The following is an 18,968-nucleotide window of genomic DNA, read 5'->3' as shown; positions in this document are numbered from 1 at the left end:
GGAAAGTAGGGGAGCAGTTATAAAACAGGTAGAACAATATAGGTACTTGGGATCTACTATTAATTAGGAGGGAGGATGAGAGGCTGAATTTGAGAATAGGATAAAAGCAGCATGGGGAAAGTGGAGGAAGGTAGCAGAAACAGTATGCGATAAGAAAATGCCAATCAAGGTAAAAGTCGAGATCTACAGCACAGTAATAAGACCATTGTTAAAGTATGGATCAGAAACTTGGGCTTTAAGACGAAAAGATGAAGCAAAGCTTGAGAGAACCGAGATGAGAATACTTAGGTGGATTATGGGAATATCGCTGTTTGTTTGAAAGGTTGGAAAAAGATGAAATAAGAAGAATGGCAGGTGTAGTAAAGTTTACAGAGATAAGTGTGTCACAACTGAGATGATGTGGACCCATGTTGATGATGGATGGTGGGGAGGGAGTGAGGAAGGCTTGGAAGGAACCTGTTGGGGGGGAGAAGAGCAAGATGGAGGCAGAAAATTAGATGGCGAGATATGGTGCAGGATGACATGGAGAGAAGAGGTTTGGTGGTAGTGGATGCCATAGAAGGCATTGGAGAGGACACATCAGGCAACCGACCCCTTAATGTAGGGATAACAGTGGGGAAGATGATGATTCTAGATTTAGGCAATGACATGAGCAAAAAAAATTTCAAAGCTCAATCCTTGGTATGTATCCTTACCACACTCACATACCTTATAAATAAAATGGTAACCAAGTATACAGTCTTAATTGAAAGATGATGAAGATTTAGATGGCACCGAGACTTGCTTGCCAGTTCAGAGGAGAGTTAATGTCATCACCAGTAGTGATGAACTAGGTTAAACTAGATTAGATGAAGGACAGAGTCTTGAAGCAGTTTATATAGCAACCTGGTAAGGTTTCATGGAGTTAAGCAGGCAGTCCCAAGTACAAAACTGGTTCATCTTACAAGTGAGACCATTCCTAAAGTGATACAATTGTTTCCAAAGGTCTTGTGATGCCGACACTAATTCCCCATAAAAATATTTCTCCAGAGTAACTGGAGCAGCAGAAGAGTCTCAATGCCTGTGACTGGGGTCATAAAGTACAGAGGGAACATAGGAAAACTTGCAAGTATTCTCTTGTGGTGATTAAGAGTGGGTGCTCAGGAGGATAAAGAAGAAACAGAGCTACCAAAGACCTTCATTGCCCTGGCACAAACCCTCTCTAAAGCTGACTGTTAAGGATGTTTCAATTTTGGCAAACAATGTGGCAGAGACAATGTTAGAACCATTCAAGAAGAGAGTGATCTAGCGGTATGATCAGATTTGTCAGATGACTGTGGCAGAGATTAGAGTACCAAGCCAAGTCAGTGTTGACTGCAAGATGATCACAGAGTGCCTGCAGCAAGAGTCCCTGTGATAAGTCACATTCGTAGTAAAAATTTTCTTGTGAATAAAGCAGGAAGAACAGTAGGAGGCGATGAACTAGAATGGCTGGAACTGAGAAAATGTCTTCTAATGTGGTAGGATGTAATAGCAAATTAGTAGCAACTGCTACTGGAGAAGGCAAAATAAAAAATGCTCTTCAGCTAGAGGAGCACCAACACCAGGGGTCACAGTACCAGAGAAGTAAAACTGGTGCACTTGTACAGTAGCAGTCATACACAAAGCACATGAGGATACCAACACGAGTTGTATATCCATAAATGGGGCAGACAAGGAAGTGGGAATGACCAGTGCAGCAGATGTAGCTGGAGCAGTGCAGCCAGAACAGTAGGAACAGGATCACTAAGCAGTGATTGCAAAGCAGAAGTAAATGAAATTGCAAGTATGACTGACATAACTAGAAAAAGAGAGGCTGCAGGAAAGAAGCGGAGAATAAGTCATGCAGCAAATACCAGTGATGTACTACAGCAGTACTGTATAACAGATATGTGATTGGAGGACTCCACAATAAGTATGGTCTTTACAGCAATTGACAGAGAGTGTTAGAAGCCAATGAAACAGAATGAGGTAGAGTGGTTAAAACAGTCAGCATAATGAGAGCTCAGCACAGTCCCAAAAAATATTACAGGTGCAAAAAAGAATATGCTGGGCTACTGTACTTACAAAAGCCAGCAAGCCACAACCTGTAATTAATCAATATCATTAACTCGCTTTTTCACAAAAAAAAAAAAAAAAAAAAGGATAAAAATAGGGATTAGGTTAGACAATGATGAAAATCTTAAATTATTAAAAATTGAATTTGAATACAGCAAGTTTAGACTTTCCAAAACTTGGAATAATCTAGCAACAGCCCAAAGACACGCAAGAAAAAATGAGGAGCCGAAGTACTACCTACCAATAAATCCAAGGTGTGCATGTGTGAACAGTCGCTCTCAGCTAGGCTGCTACTTCTGTGTTCAAGACAAGAATACACGTCATAGATATCACAGACTGCGATATGGGCTCTGTATGACTGATGGATTTGTGACAAAACAGATATACTTTATTTATATCTGTGAAGACCTAGGTACAAGATTTCTCAGCGTTATAGCAAGGATAGTAGAACTTAATCTCTCCAATATGGTAACCATGCAAAAGCAGCAATACAATCCTGTGCTAAGAGTCCATCTGAAAGTTTTACACTTCCAAACATACTATAAAGTAGCATCATTCCAGCAAAAATAAATGTAATTATACAGCAACCTTTTGTGATGTTATTTACAATGCAATCACGAGAACAGAAACTATCAGTTAATTCCCCTGTCCCCAATATCCTCTACATACACCATTACTGTACCCTACCCTCATCATAAGACGATCAAAACACTTTACATCAATTCTCAACCAGTACAGAGTATGATATAGGCCAGTTAAACGCAATACAATCACAGTTTCCACAAGAAATTTAACCCAAGGAGTTCTCTATCACACTTATATCGACAAATGCTTTACAGCAATTTGAAAAATTCAATAATACATTAGATAAAATAAAATCAAGGGTAAAATCTACTTTCAAAAGGATTTACAAAAATTTCAACACTAAAAAGCCTAAAAAACCAAGCCAATCGTAAATTCCAATTTCTAAGTTATGTCAGGTTTAAAATATTCCTATATAGCTATATAGCTTTAAAAGGCACAACAAAACATAAATCGAAATATTAGTTCAAAATATAATACTGAACATGAAAAATTTTCCCGTTTGAATTGTCCCACTTGTGAAATTCCATGTAATTTAAATAATTCCCACAAGGGGTATATTATTAAAGGCCCTTTGCATTACTCTCTATTTTTTCTTTTTTACTTTTCATAAATCTTCTCATGTCATCCCTTCTCATTGTCCAACTACTTTAAAAGTGCCTTGCTTTTTTAGCTTCTTTTGATAATCTAGAAAGGTTTCAAAAGTCTTGTTAAACTCCATCATAATAATAATAACTACAGTATATAAGTGGTGGATAATGAGGTACTCTATTAATAAACCTTAGAGCGACTGAGTAATGAACTCGGGAAGTCTCAAAAGACTTCAAAAGTTTCTATCTCTCATGCTTGAAGGAACGAACTTGTCATGGTTGTCTAAGACAATTCCCATTCTGTCAAGAGCAGTATGCTTGTCTATTTAATGGGCAACTCTATAAATAAACTAAAAAGTCTGAGGATGATATGAGAGGCAGTACTGCACTCATTTTAAATGAAACTTATGATTTCATCAACTTAATAAAAGGAATTTCTTGGACCCATTCCCTCATATGCCAATCTGACGATGGTTGTGCACTAACTGTAAAAGCCTTCATGCAAAAACAAATCATCCCACAAGAGGAGGAGAATGATAAAAAAAATACCACTGAACTAGTTGACTCTTTAAACTGTTCTGAAATTATTTTCATAATGTGACATATATCATCAATTTGAGAGTAATACCACAGTACATGGTAATAAAAATGATGCAGATACTCCATTAATTCATATAATATTTTCTCTAGAAGGAAGACCATTTTTACTGACATTTTTCCAACCCCAATAATAACTTCCTCCACCCTTTTAACCAATTGAACATTCCCCAATAAGAAATATAAGAAGGAATGGTCTCTCAGCCAAATAAGCAATTCCAGAATATTTTTAATTATAAATATCATTTTCCAACTGTACAAAAGATATGATTCGGGAAAACCTTCGAATCATAAATACAGCTTTACTAGAAGTGTAACCCACAATCTATGAGAAAGGTTACCAAAACCTAAACAGGATATCCCATTTACCTATGAACATCAACAAACCATAAATTCTGAGTAATGCATCCCAGGAAAAAGAAAAAAAATTGCATCCAGATTAACATAAAGAATAGGCTAATACTACCGAACCTCTTTTACGACTATGGTATTACCTGCCTTAATGCTAGATCTGATATCATACATAAAAGCGCTCGCGCTACTGTCAAAATATATCAATGCTGCACGATTTTTCCTGGCCAAAAAAAAAAAAAATCCGTACAATACTATTTCAAGACTAAATCTCAGAAAGCTGGTAGGCAGTTGGAGACTACAGTACAATTAATAAATCTTCACTGATTACATTAAAAAACATTATTTAGCAAACAAATATAAGTACTGTAAATGGAAAGTGAAATTTAATATAGAACGAACTTATCCTAGTGTAGAGTAATATCAAACACACCTCTCAAGATATTACACAAGAAGTTAACTCTAATTTATGTCATTATTATTTTGTACTGTAATTTCTTTAATTGCTAATATGAATACCGACAATTTTGATCTTGGGAAAATGTTGATAAACAATAGGACGTCCGAAAACTACTAAATAATCATTTAATGAATAAATATATGCAACAATTAATTAGTCTACCATCGATCACTACATTTGTAGTTTCAATGAAGTCATTTTATTTTCTACATTATTATAATTCATTATAAGCAATATCATTATTGTTTTGTTACCAAAAGCTCTATTTTGTGACATTCTTCCTCTATGTATACAAAGAAATGCTGTACATGGCATGTACCATTACTCCATGACAGAATCACAAAGATGAAGGTCTGCTTATGACATACAATGGAGAAAACTGTATTGCACAAGCTAAAGCAAATAAAAAAAAAAATGCCCAAAAAATCACCGAGAAAATAAATGCCAAGTACCAATTATTGTTTTCAGCAACGATGGAATATGTATAATGGCTATCAAAATAAAAGACCTGATATTGCTAGCTCTGTCAACAGCAGCAAATGAGAAGCAGTAATCAAACCTGTTTTGGTTCCCTTACCTAACTTTTGTTACAGCCCGTAAGTCGTAATCCTTCAACGCAAAAAGGAAAAGTAAAACAAAACATTTAATTTTTCCCTAAAACATATAAAATTTAACCCTTTTACCCCCATGGACGTACCGGTACGTCCTTGCAAAAAAATGCTATAAAATTTTTTTTTTCATATTTTTGATAATTTTATGAGAAAATTCAGGCATTTTCCAAGAGAATGAGACCAACCTGACCTCTCTATGACAAAAATTAAGGCTGTTAGAGCAATTTAAAACAAAATATACTGCAAAATGTGCTGGGGAAAAAACAACCCCTTGGGGGTTAAGGGTTGGAAATTTCCAAAGAGCCTGGGGGTAAAAGGGTTAACTTTTCCCTTCCCTCAAAAATGTATACATGACCAACTCTTAGCTACCAAAAGACAGATGACAAAACTAGGAAGTTTTTTCTTATCTTTGAAGTGCAAATTTAAGTTGCTAATAATGCATGCACTGCCAAATTAGTACTGCACTATGCAGTGGAGGATTGCAAATGTATTTAGTAACCATGTGCTGGCCGGGAAGTAACGCATCTTATCATTCAAAATGAGCAGACTCATATGTCCTTTGTAACTTTACAAAGCCAATATTCAGTGTTCGTAAACAATAGTTTTACGAAAGATGGCACTTTATTAACCTCGAGTTTCAATATCATAAATATAATCAGATATATTTCCCTAATAAGTAGAAAGAAAATTAAGTACAGCATAAATGCAAATTGTATTAAAAGTACAAGAATGACACAAAAAGAATGAATGGATAGACGGACTCATTAACGAAAGAGTGAACAAAGCCATTTAGCTATATTTCTAACACCATCATAATTTGATTATTCTTATATAATTTTTATCATGTTTGCTATTTTCAGCCATTTCTCTTATATTGTCTACTTTAATATTCTTTCTATCTTCATAAGGATGCTTTCCCTATATGGGACCCAAGGTCTTAAAGAACTCTTCTAAATGTAAATGCAGATAGGCTACTGCTAATACAGAATGAAATGATAAAATCAAATAACGAAATAATGATTATAATTTATGTTGCAAGTAAGTACTCTTTAAACTCCCCAGGATTGGAAAGTGTTACTGCTTTAGCACCCTTTACTATATGAGAAACTTTATAAGAATTTCTTATTATTCTCTCATCATAAGTAGACAGTTTTACCAGTAACTTGGATTACCTCATCTTTAAGGTGAGAAGAGGAACATCTGGTTATTTACATAAACTGTTCATGTTTATTATTTCAAATACTGTGGGGGAAAAAATGAGGTTTGTAATTACAGGTCCGTGATCATGTTCCATATTTACTTAAAGTTGTTTTCTTTTCTGTTCATGACATTTTGACTAAGATCGTAGATAATTTTCTAGCTGGAAGTAGACAGGAGAATGTGAGTGGTCTGGATTCTATCAATACTGTACTAGATAATCAGCTACAGTAATCCTCTCCGACTGCTATACTGTACAGTATTCTCAGTGGTCAGGTGTAGTGAGTGAGGTAAAAAGATGATACGTTTGTGAAGGCAGAGTCTAAACAGCAGAGCTTTAAGGAGCGTAGCTGCTTGTACTTCACACTGAAATACAGCAACAAAGGCTGCCTCTCTTCCCTTGTTATTTTGATGGAACCAACTGACACTGGTTTCAGTGCCTCCAGATATACCAAGCCTAGAATACTCACTATCTGCCTCAACAGGAATAGAATACCGTACTCGCCACAAGTCCACGACCCTCAAAGTCATTATAATAATAGCATTTTAACATTGTTCTTCCAGTAAGGCTGTCCACAACTTTTTGTACTGTATTTTGAACAGCAAATAAGAAGGATGCAAATGACTGAATATTGCTTTCCTATATCCAGAAAGATTAGACAGGCCGAGCTACTGACAGAATGCAGTGTTTAAGAGAAAAATGTAATTAGAAACTCTTTAAGCTTCTTACAAAGTAAACACTGTTGGAATAGCAATACACTTTCCAATAACAATAATACTGTAATAATAATAAGCTTCATCTGTGGTGGATAACGGGGGAGGGTGGGCTGTGGCACCTTAGCAGTACCAGCCGAACTCGGTTGAGTCCTCTGTCAGGCTGGGAGGAACGTAGAGAGGAGAGGTCCCCTTCTTTGTTTCATTTGTTTGATGTTGGCTACCCCCCAAAATTGGGGGAAGTGCCTTGGTATATGTATGTAATAATAAGACAGTAAAAACCCTCTTTACGTCGGTTCAACATATGTCAATAGTTACGATTTCAAGTCGCTCATCCTCATATATGAAATAAAAAAAATATAATTCATGTTACGCCATTTTATGTGACTTTGTCAGTCTCTACGTCGCACAATAATGATGAAGTATAGTACAGTAATCCTTCGTTATCGTGTGGTTCACCTATTACACACTCAGTACATTGTAGATTTTTAAAATTATATACTGTATGTAAATCTATATCATAGATAAGTTTTATATTTTTTTAAGACTTTAATAATTATTTTACAGTAGTTTATAAACTAGGTATACTGTATGTCAAAAGAATATCAGACATATGTCCTTAGTAACATCTTCATTTCTTTATCATCACTGTCATATAGAGGAAGAGACAGGCAAAAGCCATTAAGTACTGTATATTGTAGAAGGTGAAGTGGTCAAAAGATTTTGAAGAAGGAAAATGAAAAAGGACGGTGTTAGGGTAATTATGATTTGAGATTCAGAAATAACACGCCTGTACAGGTAAGTTGCACAATATGCCAACTAGCAAGACTAGCTAAAAAAATGTATAACAGCAGCCTGTAGGATGGGCACACTGGCTGATGCGATTATTGCATTCGCAATAGTCGTTCAATGGGACAATAATCTCCTGCTAGTCATAGGAAGCTCGATGAACAGGGTGACCTCAATCCAGCCATCTAACACTACAGCCACAAGACCACGTAAGTGGATCGCGAGCGTGAGAGAAATGATAAGAACGCCCTCCATGGGTTTGCACGAGACTAGGAGGGAGTCTTCCCATGTACTGTAGTAACGGTTTCATCTATTTCCAAGCCAGTTCAATTGTTTTGCAGTATTAATGTACTCTAAATTTATTTCCAGAAACTAGATTTTTATAATGTAATTTGAGAAAGACTATTCAGCAATATTCAATGTTACAACAAAGAGCTGAAAAGGAAAGTTAATAGTACGGCATGCATACCAACTTTGGGTACTGTACCAGGTTTACTATGCAATAGTCTTGCAAGGTAGTCCTGTAAACCTATGAATAAAACCCACACACTTTTTCTATCTCTCTCTCTCTCTCACTGAGCTTGTCATCTTCTACTGTTCTTTCCTTGACCATTGGAAGCCTCTAATGTTATATTTTATATCTTATTCATACACTATTATTTGATGATTTCTAACATCAATTGGGAATTTTTCATACTATACTGTACAATATTATTTGCCGATTTCTAATGCCTAATTTCCGGTTTTAACTAGTGATTTTCAACATTATGCTGTATTTGGCAATTTCTAACTTATATTTCATATTTCGACTTGGGTTCTTTTACATTTTTTTTCGTGGATAAGAAATATGGTATAAAATTTAGGGTTTCCAAGAAAACAATAAACGTACAACGTACAGATTGTTTGGTTTGTCAAGAAGAAACTGTGTAGTGTGCTATAGGTAACACAAAGAATCATGCTCCTGTATGGAAAACGAAACTTGGGAAGCATGAGGAGATACCCTAACTTGCCCAGATGATTTCGTACAAGGCACACTATTGGCCAATAGATGAGATCCGACTAATCAGAGCACTCTGTAAAATTCATTTACCTCATTTGCATACTTCATTACTGCAAAGCTATTCCTCACCATCATCATCATGACTAATCAAGCCTACATATCTGCACTGGTGAGTGTTCCGATTTAATTTCTTTTACTGTACAGTACATACAGTTTATGTAAGGATGTATATACAATTAAAGTAAGTTTTAGCTTAAAAAGTGATTAAGAGTGTATAATGAATCTATAAGAGTACTGGAAGGGTTTATAAAAGCTTAAATCTATACAGTAAAGATAATAAAAAAAATACAAAAATAAAAGTAATGAAAAAAAAATTTACTTTAGATTTACTGTCTCTTTACTGTCTCTACTGTACAGTACTTTGAAGTTTTTACGCTATCGCGATGGTTCCTAGAACGGATCACCCGAGATAGCCAAGGTATTACTGTACAGTACTGTACTTTGCATGGAAGCTTATCGATTTAGGTATCAGGTTTTTATTAAATGATAGCAGATGGTAAATACTTTTTCATGTTCAATACGTATATAGGGAACATATGTCACTTTATAGGAAGAAAATCCCACTGACGTTAAAAATCGGCTTACGTCTGGACTCTTGAAAAAATTAGCAACATAAGGCAGAGTATCACTGTACTGTGATACCAAGAACTAAGCCAAAAATGGTGAAGGACAAATGTAATGAGGTAAGTCACAAGGCTTGCAAAATTAGTTGATCAGTTACCTCATGTATTAAGAATCATCAACCAGACCACAGCAGAAAAATTCTGAGCTCTCATAGAGCTGGTCAAACTATAAACTTCTAGAGTACTAGCATTTCCTAAAAGACTGTAAAACCAGTTTATCCAGATCTGCTTCAAAAGTTAGCAAAGACAAATGCAGTTCTTAAATCATACCATACAGTATGGTATTTAGCTCTTTATTCCTCTCTCACAAATGTTTCTTGCATAAGAATGAAAGTTCAAAATTGTTTTGAATGCTGCAAAATTCTCACTCTCATTTATTGTATTTAGCATTAGTTAACCTGACAAAGCTGTACCGCAAAAGCAAAAATAATGGCCCCATCGATGAAGTAATCTTAAAAATACCATTCACACCAAAACTTAGGCGAATTTGCAGAAAGGATCATAAGAAAAATATAAGCAAAATAAAATATTAAAGACGTTTCCGAAATAGATGACTTCCCAAACAAACAAATTTGCAAAAATTCACCAAAAAGTGTTGGGTTTTCTTTCAGCTTTGGTCCAGATTTCAGGAGTCTGGCTCTTGGGTCCCCAAGAGAATATTTCTTACATTGATTTCTAGACTCTGAGGATTTAAATGTAATATTTTTAAGATCTGGGCCCAAGATTATCCACTACAGTAGTAATAAAATCTAGACATCCTCATGTTTCCTGTAACAAACTACTGTACTAGTGTTCAGAATGCTTCTATGAATGTTTTGGCTTTCACAAATGGATTTTTCATGAATAAAATATATCGAGTCCAAGAACTGAGGATCTTAAGAAATCTCTCTATTATGTCGTTCCTGGTAGTGAAATTCTAGTCTTCATCTACAGAAAAACCTTTGTTATTTGCCCGACATAGTTAACTATGTATTACGATAACTGGAAGCTTTATTTCTATATGGTATTCTTCATAAACTGAAAAAATCTTTAAATTTAGTAGTGGTCTTCACACAGAACTGCATATGTAAAATTAGCAACTGATTTAGCTTACTTCACTCTTCTAGGGCTGACCTCAAGGCTGCATTCTTAATATCTATACAGTAAAGATTTTATGGCAGTAGGTTGGCCAGGGCACCAGCCACCCATTGAGATACTACCACTAGAATGTTATGTGGTCCTTTGACTGGCCAGACAGTACTGCATTGGATCCTTCTCTCTAGTTACGGTTCACTTTCTCTTTGCCTACACATACACCAAATAGTCTGGCCTATTCTTTACAGATTCTTCTCTGTCCTCATTCACCTGACAACACTGAGATTATTAAACAAATATTCTTCACCCAAGTGGTTAACTACTGCACTGTAATTGTCCAGTCGCTACTTTCCTCTTGGTAAGGGTAGAAGAGACTCTTTAGCTATGGTAAGCAGCTCTTCTAGAAGAAGGACACTCCAAAATCAAACCATTGTTCTCTAGTCTTGGGTAGTGCCATAGCCTCTGTACCATGGACTTCCACTGTATTGGGTTGGAGTTCTCTTGCTTGAAGGTACACTTGGGCAACCTATTCTATCTTGTTTCTCTTCCTCTTGTTTTGTTAAAGTTTTCATAGTTTATATAGGAAATATTTATCTAAATGTCATTGTTCTTAAAATATATCATATTTCCTTGTTTCTTTTCCTCACTGGGCTATTTTCCCTGTTGGGGCCCTTCGGCTTAAAGCATCTTGCTTTTCCAACTAGGGTTGTAGCTTAGCAAGTAATAATAATAATAATAATAATAATTAGATACACCACTGTCCAGTAATTTATTGGACAATAGTTCAGGACCCACTCCATACCCTATGGTTACTACTAATCAGAAATCTCCCCGTCCTTATGAGCCAGAGCTAAGGGTTTGGGGGAGCTTATAAGTCTATCTATTGATTCATCAGCAGTCATTACCTGGCACTCCCTGTTCCTGCCTTAGGTGGAAGAGGCTTGGACACTGATCATATGCATGCATGGTCGGTCTCTAGGACATTATCCTATCCCTCAACCTTTAAACTGTAATACATTATTTTTCATAAATTATTAGAAGGCCCATATCAATAAGCCTGGACCTATACAGTTCTTCATTGGGCTTCACTTCTTTCATATTATCAGTGGTCACGTATCAGGCTTTCCCCTTTTTAAAATAGATGCAATGAGGACTATCTTGCAAACCTTTTGAGATACCAACTGTTCTAGGTCATAATCTAAGACCTTCCTCCAAAATTTTCTAGGTCATCATACTGAACTACTCCAGTTACTTGAAACGTTAAGTGGATACAATGTAGTTCCCCTAAAGGATTATTTTTTTATCATTATTTAATTGTGTCCTCTATGTGCTTTTTATTTTCAGTCTTAGTATCTCATGAAGTGTTTTTATGTCCTTGGTCATGATTTCATTATTGAATTAGCATAGATTAGTAACTATGATGTTTTATTACCATACTATGTTTAGGTGTGTTCCAACTTACAACTACTCGAGTTACAACACGCTGTAGAAACAGATCTTGGTTGTAACCCAGGAGCCTACTGTACTACTTTCATGCACAACTGTGACCAAAGATTTATAATATTTGGAATTCTATTTGAAGATCACTGGTGTTAAAATTTAGACAGTATAGTACGATAATGACATGTGCTCTAGTCTATTTTTCATACTTCCTTGTTGGAAATATTTCAATACATTACAGGCTACTCAGCTCACAGTAAACAGTCTTACTTTACGGTAGTAACAAGATGTAACGTGTCCCAGTAGCAAAAGTCATCTGTTCTCTTTATTGTGAAACTGGAATTACCTTTTTAGCAGTGTTACATATAACACGTTTTTAAATTTCCCAGACACTGTAATATTACCTCATGCAATATGCTTCTCTGCTATAATCCATCTTCGGTTTTACTCATCTTTCTTTTTTCCTTTAGTCTGCTATAACTGCTTTTCAATGATAATTCCTTCGATCAAATCATAAGAAAAGAAAAAAGCAACATGCTAAGAATATTTCCCAAAAGGCTCAAAACCAAATCACAATAAACCTTATGACAGGAAATGTTGACGACAGATTACAATTCTTTCCAAGAGTAAACAACTCTAGCATTTTTGTGAAATATGAATGTCTGCAATGCCAGTTGTTTTTAACATAAAAGTCAAGTAGCTAGTTATGGTATGAAAGTCAAAATCCTGAAGCAAGTAACCTCGGTACCATATGATATAGTGTACTGTATACTGTACTTTTCATTATGGAACCTACTGTACTTTTCATTATGGAACCTACTGTACTTTTCATTATGGAACCTACTGTACTTTTCATTATGGAACCTCTTGCTTTTCAAAAGGTATGTACAAAATCTATGGAATTTGAAACCATCATTTCATTTTTTTGCAGTCTTTACATAAGCTTGACCAAAAATAATTTTCCTTCACTCTCTCCACTTGGCCAAAAGGGCCAAACCATCTATTAGCAAGCAATTTTCAAGCAGGTACTGTAGAAGCTGCAATTACAAGATGAGCAAGAAAACATACTGATGGAGGAATGGACGACCACCTTCAAACAATATAGGCGTGAGAGTCTACTTTTATAACAAGTTTGATTGAAATCCCTCCAGCCATATAAGAGATGCAATGAGAAGGTAAATGTGACAGACATTGATAGACTGACAGATGAACAGGAAAATAGAAAATCTACCTTCATGCATATCTATTCACAATTATCTACCTTTTTAATTAGTTGGAATAGAATCCCTTCAATCATTTATAATCAATATATCTGTGATGAAAAGTATAATAGATATGCTGATGGACTAATTACCAGACTTCCAGTTAAACAAACTGTCATCTTACTGATCTGCCTTAATTCACATCAATGAATATTAAATCTACTGATCCCTTGAGACATGTAGGAGCTCTAATGACAAAATAAATGGGATAGGCATACCAACAGGCAGGTAGATACAGACAGAAAGATGGACAATCTCCCTTTATTTATACCAATAGATGATGGTCTACCTTGTACCCAATAAGAATAGAATTCTCCTTTCAACTGCTTACAAGCTGTAATGTCAATGGAAGATTGACAGACCCTGATAGATGGACAGAAATAAACAGGTCAATCAAAAGAAACAGTACAGTTGCCTGTGTTAGTCAGTAAGGGGGCTATGAACTTAGACATGTTTACAGGCATTTCCAAATGTGAAGTGGTTACTTTTGACATGTAATTTCCAGAAGGGAAAAGAATGCATGGTGTCAATAAAATTTATCATTACTATCAGAGTGCCATGGTTAGAACGATCACCGAGTAATGTAGAATAAAAACTTATGGGTAGTACATCTTGAACATTCTACCAGCAGCAGTGGATATTCATGATTCAGACAATGATTGGACCGAGATGGAGCAAAGCCGAGTAATATTGTGGAGTCTAGTGCATGAAGTAGCTTAAAGGTTTAAAGGCTACTCATGAATGGCATAGGCAAGGAATAGTGACAATGCCCTAGAGACTGACTATATGTACATATGCAATGTATAATACCCCTCTCCACCACAGCCAGAACCAGGGAGGGCAAGGCAATGGCTGTTGAGGAATCCGTAGGTAGACCTATAGGCTCCTCCAAAAACCCCATTCCCTAACTCAAAAAGATGGTGAGTTTGTAGACACCTCAAGAAAATATCGAATTTGGGTGGGGCTTGAATCCCAGTCCAGCAATTGCCCGGCGGGAACGTTTCCAATACAACAAGGTCTACGTGCCAAGTGAGTTAGAGAAGACTTATGAAAATTATTATTTGTCAAGTTTGTAAGGTTATGGGCATTTAAAAAAAAAATATTGCTTCAGTTTACATAGCAGTTTCTTTATATCTAAACTAAATCTAACCAAATTTGCAGAATAATCTATATTCAATGCATCAACTTATAAGTTGATCTCATTGACAACAAATATCAATTCAGAATTTATTTTCAACTTATAAAGAAAAGTTTAATGTAAGTAGTAGATATAGTAGAAGAAAAAATAAAATGGAAAGTATGAACGAAGATACCTGATACATGTTTAAGCTGTAAAGGGAAGAGGGGAGGGAGTTCATTTCACCTCTAACCAGTAAATGGAAAAGCCAAAAAAAAAAATGTAAAATAAGGCTGACAACATACGCATGAACGCAAGTTTGTTTGATCAAGTCAGAAAAACAAAAATTAATTAATACAGTGCAATAAAATATACTAAATGCCTTTCAAAGACTCAATCTTTGACTGGCTTGTAATAAGTCCTGGCTCTTATCTTACCAGGACCATTTGCTACCATAAGGAACAGCAGCACTAAATTCTAAAAGTGTAAATATAAGCAAAATGAAGTAGGTGCTGATTCCATTCATTTTAGGCTTTTAAACAATAAAATTTCTAGACTTTTGGAAGCAATACCACAATTGTCCTTGAGGAAGATGCAAAAATTTGAGAGAAATAGTTGAAAATAACTGGAATCTAACACAAAAAAAAAGGTTGTAAAAATCTATATACCTTCTACCATGTGCTACTGCATACACATTGATGATGCCTACAGTTTACCTTGCAAAGCATACTTTAGGCAAAGCTCAAGCTGACCGACTGGAAAATACCGGGCAACAACTTGAGGGAGCTCTTTCATAAAAGTATACAAATTTGATAAAAAAAATGGTCAAAGATAAACTGCTTTAGATGGCCACTATCCTTGCAAACAAATCCAGAGTCAAATTCTCAAAAGATCTCAAGTATTGAAACCTTTCATAAAATTACCAGCCAAAAGTACCGATTGTATTCCAGTACCATGATAGTTGAGTACATGATTCATGATATGGTTCAACTACCGGTACTTATAACCAGATAAAAGTCAAGAATATTGCATCACATGTATTCTTATTTGGAGATGCCAAAGGTTTATATTCCTAAGTTACCTTTTTCTTTTCTTACCATTCCACCTTTCTGAACTTATAAATATGAAAACATTAACAGGAGTGTTTTCTTGGAAACTTAATAAAAACTACATATTTCTATCAACAACTCATAAATAGTTTATTATGAACTGGCTTAATACTTTTCTCTTGTACTTCATACAAAATGTAGCCAAGATTTAGAAACGAAAAAAAAAATAATCCTTTTAAAGCATAATTAACAATACATTTCTAATTATCTACATGCTGTACATTAGCAAATAGCTACTACACTACATAATAAAAAAAAGCAATAGCTAGTTTCAACAAGACTACAACATGTTACATATGAATTTTGAAGTCATAAATACATGTAGTAAACATTTACAATTTACCAAAGATTTGATGAATCAAATAGCATGTCACTAGTATCTATGATCTGGTATATGTCATATCTATTTCCTTTTTATAATAAAATTTAAATTTTTTTTGTAAAAATCATAGACACTACAATATAATATACTGTACAGTAATATTATTTTGAAAGTTTCATATATTACTGAAAAATAAATCTTCAAGTTTTTCCTAAGTGTACTCTTCTTTAAAAGAAAATGGAAATCTTGTTCAAGTAGCTCATTCTGAAGATGTCGGGTCCAATCCATAAAAGGCCATAAATTTTACGTCCGCTAAAGAAAATCAACGTAAATCTTCAGTAATCCACTTCTTGATTTTCAAACTTGGATTCTGCCGTGGTCTACATACTCCTCACTTTTCCGAAGATCGTAATTTTTTAATCAAAGGTCTCATTAGTTATCTGCAATCATCTTCAAATATCGAGACTTTGTTAAAGACTCAATAACTTCTAGATAAGATGTCATCTTTAACTTCCATGTTCAACTGAAAATACAATGGGTTCATCATCTCCTAGAGACTGACCATTCCAAATTAATCGATATGCAAGTCAGTCAGCAGTGACCGGCTATCACTGCCCTCCAAAGGAAGGCCCATCAAATGTACTCCTCGAGGCTGCCGTGTAATGTGACGAGTGGCTAATGCTGACAGTTGGACGTCTTTGGCTGCTTCCTTGTCTGGCTTCCCTATTAAAGACATCTCAGTAACTCCTAATTTTATGACATAAGATCAGATTACCTTGGATTCTTCAAATTTACCAAAGTCAACACTGATCTCCAAAAATATAAAGGTAGAAGATTAAGAACGAAAGCAGGGGCACAAAAATAAATTAGTACGGTTTAAAAATGTGACTTAAAACGCAAAGATTCATGGCTATAGTGTGCTGGAGAGATTACATTACGAAGGATACAACTGCAGAGAGAGAGAAAGAGAGAGATAATGTGGTGTCCAGTAAGTGCCTGGAAGAAAAAGAACACGACCTTTAAGATTGAGATGGTTTGATGATGCAATGGGAAGGGAAGAGGAGCAGTTGGCGAGAAAGGTACATTAAATACAATACAGTGGATAGATGCAAACTAGTAACAGCCAAGAAAGTCATGGAACAAAGACGGAGATGCGCACCTAAACCGAATGATAGTTCAGGCAGATAGAACACAAGTAGGAACTGACACAATTTCACATCGAAACCCATAGAGGCACATTCTGAAGTGGAAATAATTAATGTTGAATGTAGTTGTGATAATGGTGATAATAATGTACTTGATTATTGTTACACTAAAAAATCTTATCCATATTTTTCCCAAAATTCAGTGAAATAAATCACATATAAAAAAATTCTCAATGTAAAAAAAGAAAGTTAATGAACTCTATGGCCTTCAGAAATATAAAGCAAAACTCCCCAAAGATCAAACTACCTTCCAGTACATAAGACCAAATATATAGCCTGTCAAAGTAATTTGTTTGCCCACATATGAAGATTTTGTAAGCTTTCAAAAGAATAAAGTTCGAGATATGCTAACTTGGACCGTCTGAAAAGAAGGCATATCCAAAAGTTTAAAATTAAATTCATCTGATTTGCAGAGAGCATGACCAGATGAGGCTCAACAACTACTGGGTATTTTTTACACTTTCTTCTGTCAAGGAATTAACCTATCAACAATAAACTCAAATACCCAGAAGTACAAGTAACCCACAATTCACCCATTTAAATCAAAGCAGCCCAAGGTCAAACAAAGTTAAATATCCCTTCCAAATCCATCCCACCTCCATTCTGGCTAGAAATTGCGGCTGATGCAGTTACCTACTGTACTCAAGCGACAAAATGTACAAAGTAGTACATTGGATTTAACTAAAAAAAATAACACTATAGCCAATGAAAATAAACATTCCCATGAAAATGTCGGTAATGTAACCTTTTTACTTTGTTGTCTTTAATCCTTTGCCTTCATTCATTTCTTGTGCTCATGTGGTCCGAAGGAATGCTGCAGGCCAACCTATTATTTACCTTTATTGGTAATTTCAGCACTCACCTTTCTTCAAGGTAATACAGTATACACTTGAAGAAACTTCTCAATCCTTCAAACCAATTCTTACAACTTTAACAATTTCCTATTTTTGCTGATATACCATTCAGCAATTGTTTAAATATTACCAACATATGTTCAACTCTTTTCGTCTTGGTTATGTTTTCATGTGATAAGCAAAGTTCCTCATAGGAGCTCTGCTTTCTTCCAACTAAAATAATTTATAACTTGTCTACTGTCTTTCATTGTTTAACGATTACTCTAACAGTCTAATTCACAGAACATGGCTGTCTATGTTTTAAGAAGTATGTGCAATACATTATTCAGGATTACATCTTTTCGTGCTGCAAGATTTAAGAAACAATAAAGGGTGTAAGGTATCGAATATTGCCCTTTTTCAACGTAATGGTATTGTAACTAACACCACAAAAATGCCGTGGATTTTAAAGTTATTTTTAAAACATCTAATATAAATTTTAAAAGGTTAAGGAACATACGTTCCATCAAAGATTTTAAACTTAAAATCAGTAACAAAAATAAAATAGAAATACCAACGCAGCACATGGCGATTAAATACAGAAGGAAAAAGTCTTAAAAATATATATTTAGTTTCAAACAACAGAAAAGGTGTTTATTGGGGATATTCTTGTTTTAGTGGTGTTAAAGAGAAAATAAAATTAAATTACAACACTCACCTATGATAGTCGTGAACACAGTAGATTTTATTATCGACGTCGACAGTAAACGGTACTCCATCCAAGCATTCATTGCATATGCAGCAACGAAAGCATCCGGGATGATAGGACTTGCCCATGGCTTGGAGTATCTGCAATTAATAATTCATGAAACGAAAAGCCACAATAGCAACAATGAAGAGAAAGTCTCTATACCCTCTAAGAGGAAGAAAATATTCATTGTCACAACTTTCTCCAG

The 18,968-nt window shown here is 35.1% G+C and overlaps 1 protein-coding gene across 1 annotated transcript in view; it reads right to left on the bottom strand.

Annotated features, from left to right (window-relative positions):
• The window catches only part of LOC137621664 (LIM domain-containing protein jub-like), a 49,365-nt gene that overhangs the window by 28,197 nt on the left and 2,200 nt on the right, over positions 1 to 18,968 (bottom strand). The window contains exon 3 of the mRNA XM_068352159.1: positions 18,731 to 18,861. Within this exon, the coding sequence (XP_068208260.1) occupies positions 18,731 to 18,861 (131 nt within the window). The remainder of the gene's footprint in view (positions 1 to 18,730; positions 18,862 to 18,968) is intronic.

This window comes from Palaemon carinicauda, chromosome 28 (assembly GCF_036898095.1).
Source record: "Palaemon carinicauda isolate YSFRI2023 chromosome 28, ASM3689809v2, whole genome shotgun sequence".
Taxonomy (NCBI): Eukaryota; Metazoa; Arthropoda; class Malacostraca; order Decapoda; family Palaemonidae; genus Palaemon; species Palaemon carinicauda.
Note: the sequence above shows the minus strand (reverse complement) of the source record. Positions and strands in the feature narration are given on the sequence as shown.